Below are 16,760 nucleotides of genomic sequence, written 5' to 3' on the forward strand. Positions count from 1 at the left end.
GAGGGAAAGGGTTTTAAAAAAGATTTTCAAAACATATTAGGTTGGACCCATCACTCCAGCCAAATACTGAAATACTCCCTGAAAGAGCCTGTGAACTTTCTTGCTAAAATGGCATCTTCAGCCACACTGTTGACCTGGGAGCTTGAGCTTCCTCAAGTACAGGATGGGGTAGGTCTGTCCGCTTAAAGCAAGGTAGTTAGGATCTGGCCAAGGCTAAGTCCAATACTGAACCAGGAATCTGGAGCACTGTGATTCAAGGAAGCGATACTGGTGAAAGCACAGAGCCACTGCGGGTAGGGGTACAACCCTGAGGTGCTGAGCTAGGGCGGACACCAACCCTCTGCAGGTACTAACTGGATCTTAGGTTGTTTGCACCGACTCTTCCTTAATGAAGAAAATTCTACTATAGAAGGCACCAGTACAGCAGGTACAGAGCTTTCCTGTGCAAAAGGAGGGTCACTGGTAGTTGTAGTCCTACCAAAGACCCAAGCCAAGAAGAACCAGGCAAGACGCCTGTAGCTGCCCCACATCAAGGCTCCAGTTGAGCAAGACATGGAGCTATGGATGCAGGCTCAGGCTACAGATTCGCTGGCACTGGTGAGCCTTTCCAGGCTAGAACAGGCCATCTTTCTTCAGCCTACAGCTCACCTGAATTGCCTTATGAGCACTACTTCCAACGCTTAAAAATAACCTCAACTGCTAAGTCCTGCAGAAGGTACTATCTGTGTACGTCAAAGCTTGAGGCAGCATGATGTGTGATTACCTGCCAAGCACACTGTACTGTGATGTGCACACAGCTTGGAGGAGGCCACTCTCATGGCCTCTCTATTCCTCTTGCCACAGCCCGCTGCCTCATCCCATGCTTCTCCATCTGCAGAGCCGCTCCTAAACCTCTAGATTCCTTTTTCATCACAGATCCTTCACCCGGGCTGTCTAGACCAGTGTGACACCTGCCCAGCTCGTGTCCCTGCCTCCAGGCTCTCTAAAAGCACATGGGACTGTACTTCTTCAGCCCTTAGTGCCAAGCACATATGTGTGACTGGTGACAGGAAGGAGAAAGTGACCAGGAAGTTAAAAGCCAGTTTCTGAGGACTTCCTCCTCCCACTCATCTCCCCAGTGCCCGACCCACAATATTACAACAGAAAAAGGTCCTCGAGGCTGAGCCCTTGATACAGTTGCCATGGTACGGAGCCCGCCAGGCAGGACACAATGGACAGGGACTCTGGTCAAGAAGTGAGTCCACTGAGAGCTTTAAATGTTAGCACAGCAGAGTCGGCCCATCCCGGCTGAATAGCACGTGGGCTCCGGGGCAGCTGGGATAAGGGCGTGCATGCGGCAGAACTGAGAGGCACAGCCAGATGCTAGAGAGAAGCACACAGTAGGGAGCTAGATGAGATGGGAAGCTAAGGACATGCTGAGGAGTACGGACGCAGGCAAGGGGTGATCGTGCACACGATGGAAGTTAGTGGGAGCTTTGTGTTGGGTAACTTGGGGAGTGTGAAGGCAGAAGATAGCGCTCCCAGGATGCAAGTGCTAGGAGGAGAAACAAAAGGATAAAGACTTCTGTGGGAGCAGGAATGGGGGGGAGCGGGGCCTGGGGGCCAAGGATATGGCAAAGATAATGAGCTTTGTTACAGGCCATGGATATTTAACTGACTGGGTGAAATTGCATGCAGCTTGGAATGCACATCACCAAGAGAGTGACTTCATCACAAAGAAGGACCATCAAAACAGCGAAGTGATGAGGACAGGGTGGAGACAGGGAAAATGAGTCACTGCTATAGCCACTCTGTGTGAAGGAGCTGCTGCGGAAGCCGCCAAGGGGAAAGAAAAGGCCACAGGCAGGCCTTGTGACACCACCTAATGCTGGCAGGAAGGTGATCGAAAACGCTGAAGGGAGTCAGTGGGGACTAACACACGGAGCACAGAGACATCACCCTCAGACAGAGTGTAGGAAAAAGGAGGAAGATAAAATATCCCAAACTATTGTGTGAAGAGAGAACTGAGAAAAAAAGAACAGGATCATCACCGACGGAAGCGGGAGACGGAGCAGCATGGAGACAGGAGGCAGGGCCTTGTCCCCAAAGTTGGAAGGCTGTGGTGCAAGTACAGAGGGGCATGTGCAAAAACGAGATGCCAGCAGTGACACAGCCCCAGAGGACACTGAAACCCCCACCAGAGCTCTGCTCCCCTATGGCCTTCCTAACTGTGAGGGCATCCTCAACTTTGCATAGACAGGCCACAACTAGAAGCGCAGTCAACACTCCTTGTTTTTGTCCCTTCAGACCCCAGGCCTTACATGATGGGCAACAGACCCCATGTCTTCCAAACAGCCCCTTCTCCTGTGCCTCAGCACTAGCGGCCAGAGCAGCAGACCCAGTCATAGGCCTGCCTGGAACTGGACAGCCATCTCACCAGATCTAGAAAGCTCTTTAAGTGCCCCCAGCACGACGGTGAACAGCATGCCAATGCACACTCTCTGAGCAAAATAACTGTCATCAAAGCAAGAGCAATGCCTTACTTCTACATTTAGACCTGCATCCACCTCTCTGGCCTTCTGTACAGTTAGGTACAGTTTACCGACAAATGTTACACAGATGGTCAAGATTCAGCTTGGGGGCATCGCTGTGCACATACAACTGCAGTAGCAGTAACAAGGGCTTCTACCATTACAGTTGGACATCTCAGGCAGGGAACAAACAAAAATAAATGAGTCTGTATGTGTGTGTGTGTGTGTGTGTGTGTGTGTGTGTGTGTGTGTGTGTGTGTGTGTATATATATATATATATAAAATATAGATAGATAGATAGATTTATTATGTATACAGTGTTCCACCTGCACACCAGAAGAGGGAACCACATCTCATTAAAGATGGCTGTGGGACACCATGTGGGTGCTGGGAATTGAACTCAGGACCTCTGGAAGAGCACACAGTGCTCTTAACCTCTGAGCCATCTCTCCAGTCCCCTGGATATCTTTTGTAACCAAAAATAAAGCAGTATCTTCCATTGCCTGGTGTGGTGGTACATGCTTCTAATCCCATCATTGGGAGACAAAGACTGGGGAATCACGAACTTAAGGGAAGCCTGGCCTAAATAAGACCATTAGAGAGTGTTATGCGACTTAGGAACCATCTTAGGGAGCTGCCACTGGCTACACTGGGATCATGTGAGCAACACACATTCAAGAAAGAACTTGAATGCAATGGCTTCTTCTGTGACTCCAGGATGGCTGTAATCAGGACAACAATTTGGGGTACAACTGCAATAAGAAACTATCCAGACCCCAGAGCTCTAGGTCTTTGTAGAGTTATTCATAGTAACAACTGTGCAGGGCTTTGCAGACTCGGTGTACTTTACCTTGGGAAGAAGCAAATGGCTCTGTATAATGTCCATTATAATGCAGCTGGGGTGGGGGAGGCATCGCATAGGGCTGGGGTTTAGGCTAAGAAAGGGAAAGTTGGACATAGAGTTAAAACACATTGCCCATGTGAAAAAGGTAAAGTCATTCTTTGCTGGACTCTTCCTCCTCACTAAAAGAACTTCTATAGGAGATAACTGTACTATAAATGGACAGTAACCATGAAGACTAAGGAGGTCTTAAAGTATCTGTCATTTCCAGTGTCTCCCATGTGGCAAAGCCAAGCCCTTTGCAGTGACACCACGGATACCAGACAGCACACGAAAGTCTGCATCCATAAAGTTATGAACAAGAAGGAATGGATACAAACCTCCTCGTCTAAAGTCATGAACAGAAAAGGGTCTTATGTACTACATTCAGCCCTGTAAGACAAAGTCATCAAGTAAATGAAATACCCACTCAAGATTTCTGACTAACCAGTTAAAATTTGTAATATTTGGTTAGAGCTGGTATTTAAACATGTATAATACATATTAGGTTGAGCTTATGGAAGTCACTATTTCTTTGTATAAAAATCACCAAAACACCAACACACACACTGCTTTAATTAAAGACAGTGACGTCACTAAAAGAGAAGAGGGGACCGTGGTCCATCTCTTACCAGAGACATCCTGGAAGATGAACCCCTCCTGACTGAGTTCAATGTGGCAGTCTGGGCTTGCCTATGGGAGAAGACAACCGTGAGGCCAGCGCACACAATTCCTAGTCTACAATGATAAACCAGGTTTAGGAAGGAAGCCAGTGAGGCAGCTCACACCTGTAACTCCAGCATACGAAAGGCTACGTGTGCTGGAGTTCGAGGCCAGCCTGCACGAGATCTGCATTACAGGCTAGGCAGGATACAGACAGCGTGACACTGTGACAAAACAACAATAACAAGAAGATACACAAGCAAGTATATTCTAAGGCAAATGACGAAAAGACAAACGTGATAAATTACAGAAAAGAGATTTGTTGCTTCCTGTGTAGGACTTTGCGGCCTTCCCAGAACAAAGCAAGCCAACATTTCTCCTTGTTTGTACACACACACACACACACACACACACACACACACACACACACACGTCTTATTTTTACATTTGTTTTATTTAATAAGTGGGAGCAGGTATGGCCTGAGTATGTGCATTAGATTCTTACTAATATTGATAATGTCCACAATTTTATCAAGACTTTTTAAAAGTCACCATCTACTCATGGCTCAAGAGCTTGTGTGATGCATAACTGGTGATTAACACATTCTGTGACAGTGGCTAGTTCTCTATGGACCATTACTAAAGCTCTGACATCACAAAGGAAACAAGACAAAATCGCCAGCTCAGCAAATATGCCAGAAACAAGCCTGTTTTCCTGAACTAGCATTATCTTAGCACTCTGACAACGGCATCTGTATTACACTCTGAACGGTAGCTTATCTTTATGAGACCTTTAAAATGAAATGAAAACTCCTGGACATCAGGATCTTCACATCAGGTGATTGCTATGCACTCACTAGCCAATTTCTTCACACAACATCCTGTCCTACACCTGGGAAGTACTCAGGTTGCTGGGGAGTAATGCGCGTCTCTTTGCTTTTTCCTTTCTTTTTCTGGCAATGAACTTTAGGGATTGTTTGTGCAGTTGTGTCTATTTTCCAAAAGACACTTCTATCTTTCCAATATCATGCAAGTAGTCAAGCCTGCAGGTGTATGTGAGTCCTTTTGAGTCTTCCCCAGAAATATACATAAGACACCAGTTTTTGTTACTTTGAAACTTTGATTAGGGCACCAGCCATGGTTAGGCCTAAAGAACTTTGTGTTCAGTCTATCACTGGCTCGCCATCTAGATGAACTGAGCTTTTCAAAGCACCAAAGCCGGGTGTGGCAGTGCACACCTTTAGTCCCAGCACTTTGGAGGCAGAGGCAGACATTTCTGAGTGTGAGATTAGCCTGGTCTTCAGAGCTATCTCCAGGACAGCCAGGGCTAGAGACCCTGTCTCAAAACAGTGCTCAGCTCAGCCAGAACACACCTCCTCAGTGTGACATACAGAAACCAAGGATGCAGGCCTCACAAGCAGAGGCAGCCATTCTTACTCACTGGCTTCTTGCTGGCAGCATCCAGTGGGAAGGGAAAAGCCGAAGCCATTTTTGCTGAAAACAAAACAAAAGAGCCCCACCTGCCTAACGGTCTGACCTAGGCAACCTTTCTAACAGTCTGTCTTCTTTTATCATTGTTTTTCTCAGTGCAGCTCGAGGAGAGGCTAGCCATCAATGTCCCACACAAAGGAAAATGACTGTGGCTCTGCTTCCTAAACTCTTGGGATGCTTTCTGTGCTAGCCAGTGATGCTGAGAACCGCGGCAGCTAAAACTCCTTAGATCACCAGCTGGAATGTGCAGACTGGAGAAGATAATAAAGCGGCTCTCAGTGCACGTGAAGTGCGTGATTCCATGTGTGGTGAAACTGTGCTAAGGGCGCATGTGGTTACCTCAATCTGAACGACACCATCAGGGAGGTCCAGTTATTATCACAGTTTTACAAGTGAGGAAAGTGATACTTAGATTAAGTAGGTCACAGCTAGTCACATGGCAGAGAAGTGGCAGAACCAGCATTTGAACAAGCAGGTCTGTTGGATGCCCAAGTGGAGTCCCTGAACCATCATTTTCTGACTATGTCCCTAATCCCAACTAAATTAAAAGTTCCATGAAAGAGGGCAAACCTCTCTAACAGTCTGCCTCTTTTTCCACAGTTCTTCTAAGTGCACATAAGCAGCCCTCAATGTGTGTCGACCACATGAATGGTACAGTGAGGAGGGACGGAAGTCAATGTTTAGTGAACATTTCCCAGGCAGGTAAGCTGTCTCCGTGGATAAAAGCACATGTGTGTAAGCCTAACAGCCTGAATTTGATTCCTGAATCCTACAAGGTGGTAAGAGAGAACCAACTTCCAAATGCACTCACACACTCATACATACACACACACACACACACACACAGACACACACACACTACATCAATCTATTAACTTAAGACTGTAAGCATTGTCTCACTTGCTCTGTGAGCGGCTTCTTTTCAGCCAGCCATTGGTTTATTCACAGCTAGCAAAGGGCAGGCTTTGATCACATGTTAGATGGTGGAAATACCTCAGGATATTGTGTCAATGACTTTCCTCCTGTGTTATCCTTAATAAAATGGTAAGAAAGAGAATCTCCGCATGTTTTAGGGCAGACAGAGGTACCTATCCAGGCTGCTACAAGGTCACTGACCTGGCTCTGGCCCTACCCCAACTTGCCACTGTGGACAAGCAGAGATGAACCCAGACAACAGGAAATACTGGAGTTAGGGACTGGCCTCACTGGGGCTCACAGTGATCTTCATCTACCCAAGCACCCACACACAGAGCAAGCTGCCTCACTCCAATCCTAGGAGTGTCTCTGTCCCCAAGCCTTAGTGGGTAGGGCAGGAGACCCACCTCACTGTGGGGACCTATGACAACCCTTATTATCTGCTACTTTTCTCTGCCCTGCCTCTTCCAGGGACTAGTGGGCTCCTGTGCGTCCACTTCACTCCTCGGAGGCCCGGAAACCAGAAGAGAAGGAGGCGCTATATCTTCTCCCAGTCACAAAGAAAAGGAGAGGGGGGAAATCCCTTTCCTTAAAAAAACAAAAACAAAAAAAACTTCAAGGATCACAACGGCGAAAGGTGCTTGTGCCAGGCAGGTGGTGGTGGCACACACCTTTAATTCCAGCACTCGGGAGGCAGAGGCAGGCGGATCTCTGTGAGTTCAAGGCCAGCCTAGTCTACAAAGTGAGTCCAGGACAGCCAGGACTACACAGAGAAACCCTGTCTCAAAAAACAAAACAAAATTTTAAAAAGTGCTTGTGCCAAGCTCAACAAGTTCAGTCTGATCCCTGGAGCCCACACGGTGGAGAAAATGACTCCCAAGTTGTCCTCTGCCTTCTACATGTGGCCCTAACACATGCAAACTAGATAAATCAATAAAATTTAACTCTCTTCCTTTCTAAATTTCCATAGCAGGAGATACTCACAGGTCACACTGGTTTAGTCTGTAAAATTTGTGCCGCGCAACGCATAGCCTCCACACATACTTTGCGGTTTCCATGTCTTCCTGGTGAATGAAAGACACACAGAGTAGCAGAGAAGCAGACGGAGAAGAAAACGCTCCTAAAGCAGAACCACCTGAGCCGTAACCTGTGACCTGTCACGTCTACACCATCTCACCCACCGTGATACTCTCTTTTCCTAAGCCTGCACCAAACTTCTGAATGCTGTGAGAACTTAATTGTGAAAACAAAACGATCAGTTTCTAAGTGATTTGGGATCTTAAAACACGTGCAGCTTGAAAATGTCATGTTTGTATCCAATATCAACTTTTATTCCCGAGAAATAATACTTGAAGACTTTCCAAACAAAATGTTTGTTTTGGCGTCTTAACACAAGCTTCGCTAAGACAGCAAAAGCCTGTAATAGTCAAGGAGCTCTGCGCAGCTGGTCACCAGCAATGGGACCGAGCAGGGCCAGGCTTACTTTCCCCTCCGCCTCTCTCTTTATGCTTAATTCAAAAGTCACTTGGGTCAGACAGGCGTGGTGGAGCACGCCTTTAATCCCAGCACTCCTGTAGGCAGAGGGAGGCAGATCTGAGTTCAAAGTGAGTCTAGGACAGCCAAGTCTACACAAACAAACCCTGTCTCAGGAAAAAAATGTCACTTGAATTGAAGAAGATGGATATAAAGACTCATTTGCTCAACAATATTTAACAAATGTCCACTTTTTTTGCCAAGTGCCATTTTGTAACATTTAAAACATAAAATCTTATATCCTATAGAATTATGAAGTAAGCTGGGGAATAAGCACTTGGGAGGCAGAGGCAGGTGGATCGCGGTAAGTTCAAGGCCAGCCTGGTCTACAAAGGAGTCCAGGACAGCCAAGGCTACACAGAGAGACCCTGTCTTGAAAAAAAAAAAAAAAAAAAGAATTACGAAGTACTAAGTTCATGCCACACTCCCCACCCCACATATACAAAAGGGAACGCAGAAATGCTAACTTTCTAACTTAAGTGAGAGGCATCCCATGGTTCTTTGTGCTCACTCACAGTTTGAAACTGGATGGTCTCTTCTTTATTTGCCAGCTCTAACGCAAAAAAGGACTTGTTGTGCGACATGTTGGCAATGTCGTGCCACCTAAGGAAAACAGAGAATGTTGAGTGAGCATTTTACACTCGGAGAGGCCGTGCATCGTTTTTGCTTAAGCTTGGTATTAGTTAATAGTTTATTACATAGATAGATAGATTATAGCCAGGTTTATACAGGAAAGTAATTAATACACCTAACTTGCCTGACTAGCATAATAATCAAAGATTCTTATGTTAGCTTATTGCTCATGCCTCAACCACCTATTGAACAAACATCCTAAAGGGCACCTACAATCAACATGATAATAATTGCACCAGACCCTAGTGACACTAAAATCAGTATGGTGACGGTCCCGGAAGGGACACTTGCGAGGGTGGGAGAGCACCAGGCCACCCGAAAGCAAACATGCTGGTTAACAGTGAAGGCAAACAGGAAGAAGAAGTAAGGAGGGGAGAGACAGAGGTGCACTCTGAAAAGCCATGGGGTTGAGGAGAACACTAACTGTTCAGAAACCAAGAGATGAGTTACTGAGTGTTGTCAATAGGACGTAGGTTTGCTTTTTATTCCCTAGCTGTGTGAAGGAAACTCACTCTGGAAGTCCTCCCCACAACCACTGAGGAGCGGAAGTGTGGCTGCTTCAGGAAAGTTTGCAAGGTTTGAAATATTTGGAATCAAGAGTGGTTGAGCAGCCCTAACCTGGAAACCCAAAGCTCCTGAACAGGAAGCGCCTGCCAGTGTGAGGATGCAAACCCAGGGTCTCGCAAACAGGATGCAGGAGTTTTACACCACTGAGCTCTGGCCTTGGTCCCCCACATCGTTAATTGGGGAGTTTTGGACTCAGAGTATTCAGCCTGTATTATATTTATTTAGCTAAATTTTATTAGATCAAAATTCATTTACTGACTTAATGCTCAGTTGTTAAATCTAAAGACTATTTGCATTATACTAAATGCGAAAATTCCTGAGGTTTCTCTATGGTCTCTGGGTACAGTCAGTCCTGCTGTCCGTGTGAGCCCCTGGTCCGCTTCCCTCTCCCTGTGCCCTAGCTCAGCATGTTGGGAAGATTCACTATAACCGGGTTGGGGACAAGAGTCCAGCTGCCACAGGTAGCAGCACCACACAGGCAGTGCAGCGTGGAGAGGGGCTCTGCTCTCCAAGCCATGTCTGCTCACTTTGGTCACTGCTCACTGTGGTCACTGCTCACTGTGGTCACTTTGAATAATTCAGGGCCCAAAGGTAGCAGAGCAAAGCAAGAGAAAGAAGAAGATGTCATTTTAGTGCAAGTCCTTAAAGGAGGAGGTCAGTTCCCAAGAATAAAGTAGAGAATAGAAGGAGCTATTAAAATAAAAGTAACTAACAGTAACAGGTTCTTGGAGAGGGAAATTCAGTTTTCTTTAAGGGTATAGCCCCTCACAGGTTGACTATGCTCCAGCGTATGGAGTGATACCCACGAGTATATCGACTCCATTGGTTTCATATTATATATATATATGAATGCCAAGTTGGGGAGTATATCCAAGAGGAGAGGAAGAAATGGGGGTGCAAGTATGGTCCGAAAACATTGTACAAAGATATAAAAATCTCAAAAGTTAATAAAATATTATGCGCCCAAAAATTGAGATGCAGAAGTGTACAAAGTAATCGTAAGCCACCTGTGTACTCACTTCTCAGAAACTGCAGGTCACTATGAGCACTGTGCCTTCCTGCTATACACACGCCGAGGTTTGTACACATGAACAGCACTGGTTTGACAACTGGAGGGAAACCACTTTATAAAAACTGAAGTTCGCTGAGACGTTGGCATTTTAGTGATTTTGTTATAGAACTACAGTCAAATGAAAACATCCACATCAAAACAAATGGCGCCTCTGTGGTAGCAGGTCACGCATTTGTAAGCCTTTGCAAACAGGCCATCGCTACAGGCACTTTTTCTGCATGTTTGGTTGTGACGGCAGTAGAGTGTTGATGAAGCATTGTGCTTGGGTGGCATTTAACTCAAGAAAGAACATCTCCATTTTCCAATGGGTACCAAGAAGAGACTTGTCAGCAATAACCACTGTAAGTATTGAAAAAACAGGAAAATACCTGAATACCACGGGAGGCCTCCCATTCTTGTGTTTCACAAAGATGCCGTCAAGACAAGCACCAATGGATATGTCACTTCCTTGGCTATCCTAAAAGGAGAGGAGAAAGGAAGAAACCCTTGGGAAATGGTGCTTAAGGGCAAATGCATCCACTTCCCTAAGCCTGTTTCCCAGATAAACATCCTGCAGAGGACCTTGGGGCAACCTCGAAAACAGTGAATGGTGCAAACTCATTATCTTGCTAATAAGTATGGAGATAGGAGGAGTGTGGACTCTTTCTTAAAAATACTTTTGTGATTACATTGATTGATTGACTTTGTATGTGGTGTATGTGGATGCACATATGGAGGTCAGAGGACAACCTGTGGGATTTGTTTTCTCCTTCTACCATATAAATGCCAGCATCAAACTCAGGTCCACAGGCTTCCTGGAGAGTGCCTTAGCTCTCTGAGCCAAGCTTAGACTCTTTTGTTTTGTTTGTTTTTGTTTTCCGAGACAGGGTTTCTCTGTGTAGCCTTGGCTGTCCTGGACTAGCTTTGTACACCAGGCTGGCCTCCAACTCACACTGATCCTCCTGCCTCTGCCTCCTGAGTGCTGGCACTAAAGGTGTGTGCCACCATGCCCGGCTCAAGTTTAGACTCTTTTTTTCGGGGGGGGGGGGGGAGGGCTTTTTGAGACAAGGTTTCCCTATTCAGCCTTGGCTGTCCTAGACTCACTTTTGTAGACCAGGCTGGCCTCGGACTTAGAGAGATCGCCTGCCTCTGACTCCCGAGTGCTGGAATTAAAGGTGTGAGCCACCACGCCCAGCCCTCAAGTTTAGACTCTTAATAACTCTGTTTCCTGACCCTACCAAAGCACACACTACAATATAGGACTGTGTTTAAGTGTAAACTTCTGGTCACAAAGGCCTCAGCCATGGTATTTTTTCAAATCGCTAAGTGCCCCCACCCCATCTCCTTTTTCTTTTCAACAAAACCCCACTCGGCTTCCTATTCTATTTTCAAATAGCTCACCTGCCTCAGCCGCCAGAGCAGGGGGGACTACAGGCACCCACAGCCACGCCCAGCAGGAGGGACTACGGGCACCCACAGCCATGCCCCGCTTGCTAAGCTTGACTTTAGCTAGTCATACTGACCTTGGCCGGGTAGCTCTCCTCTCCATAGCCATCCATTTTCTCTACTTCCTGCATGTACAGCATTTCAGCTTCAGGAGCTGTGAGCCCTCTGCAATCCAAAAGATGTTAATGAGACTCCTCCCAAACTAAACGTTTTAAATAATGCTTGTCTTAAAAAGCTGTCATCAATTTGAAATGGGACATTATAAACATTTCAGGCTTCTAAGCATCTGTCGTTGGTTATATTGATCCTCTAATACTTATCAAAAACTGACTATTTATGAAGCATTGTGCTGAATGCAGAAGCCAAGTGCATATCTAACCTTATGTTTCAGGCACGTGAAAGGACAGGCAAGGGATGGAACAGCTACCACAATATCATCAAAGCAAATGCTTGAGTTTTTACCTAGACTAGAGAGCAGTTGCTTAATTATCCTAAAATATCAAGAACTCCTGAGACTTTGGTTTAAAAACGAAATGATGAAGCTGGAGACGGATCCGTGGTTCAGAGCAGTGGCTGCTCTTCCTGAGATCCCAGGTTAGATCCCCAGCACCCACAGGGCAATTCACGATCACCTGTAACTCCATTTCCAGATCTCAGGTCTTCTTCTGACCACCACGGGCAGGCATGGGACACACATACATACATGCAGGCAAAACACTGAGACATATAAAATCAGATGAATAAATCCTGCTCCCCCATGTGCCCAAGGCACCTCACACTGCACCATCCCAGACTCTCTGCACTGCTTTGACTATACCGTGTTCCTTGCACCTCTGGAACCTTCGTGCATGGAGGGCCTCCTTATCATGTATCTCTCATCCCCACAGGGACCGGCAATCACTAGTTTCTCAGGGCTCAGTGACTCCTCCTGTCAGAAATTTCCGGGTTTCCCAGTACTCGCCCCTGCCCAGTGCAATCCTAACACGTTCTGTCCACACCTCCCCCACTGAACCCATTATTTTATGAGTAACTACTACCACAGTGGGCTGTGCCGCCTATCCCAAGATTACTGGGAACACATTCTTGGAAGGCAGAGAACCATTCTTTGTATCTGTAAGCCAAACCATGCAGCATTGTCTCGTAAGGATAGAAAGTACTTATAGGTTCCCAAGTTCTATTATTTAAGTGACAGTAAAAATGAATGAAATAAAATGACAAAAAGGAGGGTGATGCGTACCAGAGGGATCAAGCACACTAGGGAAAAACGGTTCGTGTAGACGTTGATGTAGAAGAGTGGAAGCATCTGGGAAGAAGGGGCGCAGGAAGAGATGAGAGCACGGCACTTTTGGGAGGTTACTCTTTTCGGCCAACAGGGGCAGAGAGAGACTGCAGCCGAAGACTGAAGGTTATAACCAGGCATATCTACTTCTAACTCACTTCTACCATATATTAGTGTGAGTTTAGTTTCCTTTGGCTCTACGATGAAGGTAATATTCTCCTTGAAGAATCCTGGATCTATCAGAATGCAACTATATATAAAGTATCTGGGACTCTGTGTATTTGGCTTAGGAGCTAGCATCTTAGGAGCTAGCATCTTAGGAGCTAGCATCTTAGGAGCTAGCATCTTAGGAGCTAGCATCTTAGGAGCTAGCATCTTAGGAGCTAGCATCTTAGGAGAGTCTTATAGTCCATAGAGATGCACATCAAAGACAGTCGGTGTGGACCAGCACATAGTGGACCAGGATAGTCAGGGCAACAGACATGAGGACTCTTATCATAGCTCCCCAGAGGACAGAAATACTGCTCCCAAAAGTATACAGAGGGGCAATGGTCATAGTGATGCTGTCTCATGCTAGCACTCTGGAGGCAGAGGCAGCAAAATAGCAAGTTTGAAGCCACCCTGGTTCTCAAAAGTCTCAAGAGCAAACGATGTAGCTCAGCAATGAAGTGCTTGCCTACTGTGTACAAGCCCTGAGGTCAAACTTTAACACTATTTAAAAAAAGAAAGAGGACAGAAAGAGAGAGAGAGGAGCAAGGAAGGAAGGAAGGAAGGAAGGAAGGAAGGGAGGAAAAGAACACCTGGAGGGCTGAATTGTAGAAGACAAATTTCCCTAACCATGCAAATGTACACAGGTGCCAAGAGCCACTCTGTTAAGGGAGCTCACTAGGCATGTGGGCTGTCTAGGAGGTGATCTGGTGTTTGCAAGGTCTTGTACCATGATGCACTCCCAAACTGCTTCCAGCCTCTGACATGCTGTCAGGAGCCACTGGTTTGGGGAAGTTCAGTAGGCATGAGAGATCTTTGTAGGTGATCCGGTATTTGCAAGGTCTGTATTGTGATGTACCCCAGAATTGCTTCCAACCTCTGACTACCCTGTTAATTGTGCTTTGTTACATCTCTCTAAAATCTGGCATTAGAGCCGGGCATGGTGGCGCATACCTTTAATCCCAGTACCCAGGGAGGCAGAGGCAGGCGGATCACTGTGAGTCTAAGGCCAGCTTGGTCTACAAAGCAAGTCCAGGACAGTCAAGATTATACAAAGAAACCTTGTCTCGAAAAACCAAAAAGAAAAAACACCTGGCATCGATATGAACTGTTACTTTCTGGGTATTGACCAGCTCTGACTGAGCAAACTTCCTACAGGATTTTGTTGAAGATGTACTGTTTGTTTAGAAGAATTATTTAGAAGAATTAATCTCTGGTTATGGAATTCCTGATTTGATTCAAATAGTTTTAAAAGTTAAAGTTAGTTTATGGCTGCAATAAATAACTTTGTGGACCTCCAGATGCCTCATTAAGGATAGCCTTGTAGCAGATTTGTGGCTTCAGATAAGCCTCCACTGCAGATGGCACCACGAATCCTGGTATTTCACCATAAATACAGGTAAGTTTGTTTAAACTTCCCATAAACCTAAGTTGGAATGAAGCTACCTAGAGATGTCTGAATTTATTCTGTTTCTTAAAATGAAAGACAGATAAAATTATTGTCCTGAACTCATTATGAACTAAGAGATAGCTGGATAACTTACAGTTAGGTCCGTCCTAATTGATAAGTCATATATTCTTGTAGCTTTTAGGCTTTGTCACTCTGAACTCACTGTGAACTTGTGTAATGGATAGTTAGATGAGAAATGTTTAGATTTAAAACATGTAACCTGGGGGGGAGGAATGGGAGGATACAAGGGATGGGATAAACATTGAGATGTAACAAGAATAAATTAATAAAAAAAATAAATTAAAAAAAAAAAAGAAAAAAAAGAATACTAAACTAAAAAAAAAATAAAAAAAATAAAAAATAAAACATGTAACCTGTTGTATTTTAGAATTCATCTGTTTTTGTGATTAATTGCCTTTTTTAGACTATGAGGTAATACCCTTTTCTCAGAAGTCTAAGTATGGTCATCTACAATAAACGGTGCTGAAATTAGGAAGCTTAACTTCAGTTGAAGTTAAGATGCCTGACTTCATCCACCTTTTCTCTTGAATGTATGTGTTGAGATTGGGAAACTTGACTTCAGTTGAAGTCGAGATGCCTAATTTCACCCACCTTTTCTCTTGAATGTGTGTGTGTGTGAGTGGTTTATTTTCTATCTCTCTCTTACTTCTTATTTCCCTGTAGCAGGTTCAGGGCTTTGTCATCAGCCTTTTAGGATCAATCGGCCTACGTTTACAATAGCTTTAGTGGAGATCTCCGCAAAGAGACCTATCTACAGATCAAAGAGCCTCCTTTTATGATGCCTGTACAATCTCTAGCCAGAAGCTGCTTTTACACACATAGGAAAATTGTGGTCAGTTTAAGCTCTCCTCCTCAGCCGCAGTCCAGCCAGTCCCTAGAGAAGGAACCCTGGGCTCCCTTTCCTCTTTCTTCTTTCAATTCTGATCAGTTGCCTGAGCCATCAGCTCTGGCCACCCAAGAGATAAAGCGAACTGGAAGGGCATCCACATCCAGCTCCAGAGACCCAACCCTGGACCTCTTCAGAGCAGCAGCCAGGCATTAACACACAGGTTTAGTTCCCATCACATTAATATATGGGGTGATGAACTGGCACCTTAAGGACTGGCTGTTTCCAACACCTTCTGTTTCCAAATTGGTAACATATACAATCAAAACAATAGGGGAACGTACTTACTTTGAACGGCACTTGAAACATAGTAAATGTTACTTATAGTAGCAAACGGGCTGCATGCAGTAAAGTTCCCAATTTAATACACAAAGCATATTTCAAACTCAAGCAGTCAGCAGGGCACGGTGGTCCACGCCTTTAATGCTAGAACTCAGGAGGCAGAGGCAGGCAGATCGCTGTGAATTTGATGCCAGCCTGGTCCACAAAGGGAGTCCGCGACAGCCAAGGCTACAAAGAGAAACCCTGTCTCAAAAAACCAAAACCAAAACAAAACAAAATTCAAGCAGCCATCAGCTGTGTCTTTACCTGTATTTCTGATGCAGCAAGGCCACTTTTTGGGTTGCTTCTTGCAGCACTTTTTCATCCTGTAGCCACCCCTGCAGGAAGCACACAGCAGTGAGCTCACGCACTTTCTTAGAGTGACCCACTGCTACTGCCATTGCCTTTCTCCCCGAAGACAACATTCTGAACAGTACCAACATCGAGAACTTGGCTTTTGTACAGTAGTGATACACCTAATGAATTAAGTGGCCTCCACTCAAGGGCCAAAAGATTTGCCCCGCCTGCTCAGCTCCTCCCAGGGAAGGTTTCGGCTGAGCTTGGTAACATCCATGAGCCAGCTCAGAACACCCTCCTCGGGTGTTTCAGTGAGATGTTCACAACAACTTCCTCAATAGTGACTAGAAAGGAGAAAGCAGGGCTTAACACTGACTACAGGTCAAGTTCATCCCAACAGTAGTAACTTTGTGATTATCCAAAACCAAAACCGAATCTCTCTCCTTGGCCTCATAACCAAAAGTAAAAGAATGCCTTAGCACAGCACAGAAACCAACACCCTTCTGTTCTGTGAACTTACAAAGACCAACAAGACTACAAAGGGGAAAGATTGGCACAGGAGATGTTTACAAAAGGGAACTGACTTTACAATGCTAGTTCTGCTTAGAAC

At 45.4% G+C, this 16,760-nt stretch overlaps 1 protein-coding gene across 1 annotated transcript in view; it reads right to left on the minus strand.

The window, feature by feature from the left end:
* Nucleotides 1-16,760, minus strand: part of Ptpn21 (protein tyrosine phosphatase non-receptor type 21) — a 53,629-nt gene that overhangs the window by 10,539 nt on the left and 26,330 nt on the right. The window contains exons 5-11 of the mRNA XM_051150278.1: nt 16,121-16,191; nt 11,767-11,854; nt 10,633-10,721; nt 8,508-8,595; nt 7,444-7,523; nt 4,023-4,083; nt 3,361-3,445 (exon numbers count right to left, since the gene is read on the minus strand). Of these exons, the coding sequence (XP_051006235.1) occupies nt 3,361-3,445; nt 4,023-4,083; nt 7,444-7,523; nt 8,508-8,595; nt 10,633-10,721; nt 11,767-11,854; nt 16,121-16,191 (562 nt within the window). The remainder of the gene's footprint in view (nt 1-3,360; nt 3,446-4,022; nt 4,084-7,443; nt 7,524-8,507; nt 8,596-10,632; nt 10,722-11,766; nt 11,855-16,120; nt 16,192-16,760) is intronic.

This window comes from Acomys russatus, chromosome 1 (assembly GCF_903995435.1).
Source record: "Acomys russatus chromosome 1, mAcoRus1.1, whole genome shotgun sequence".
Taxonomy (NCBI): Eukaryota; Metazoa; Chordata; class Mammalia; order Rodentia; family Muridae; genus Acomys; species Acomys russatus.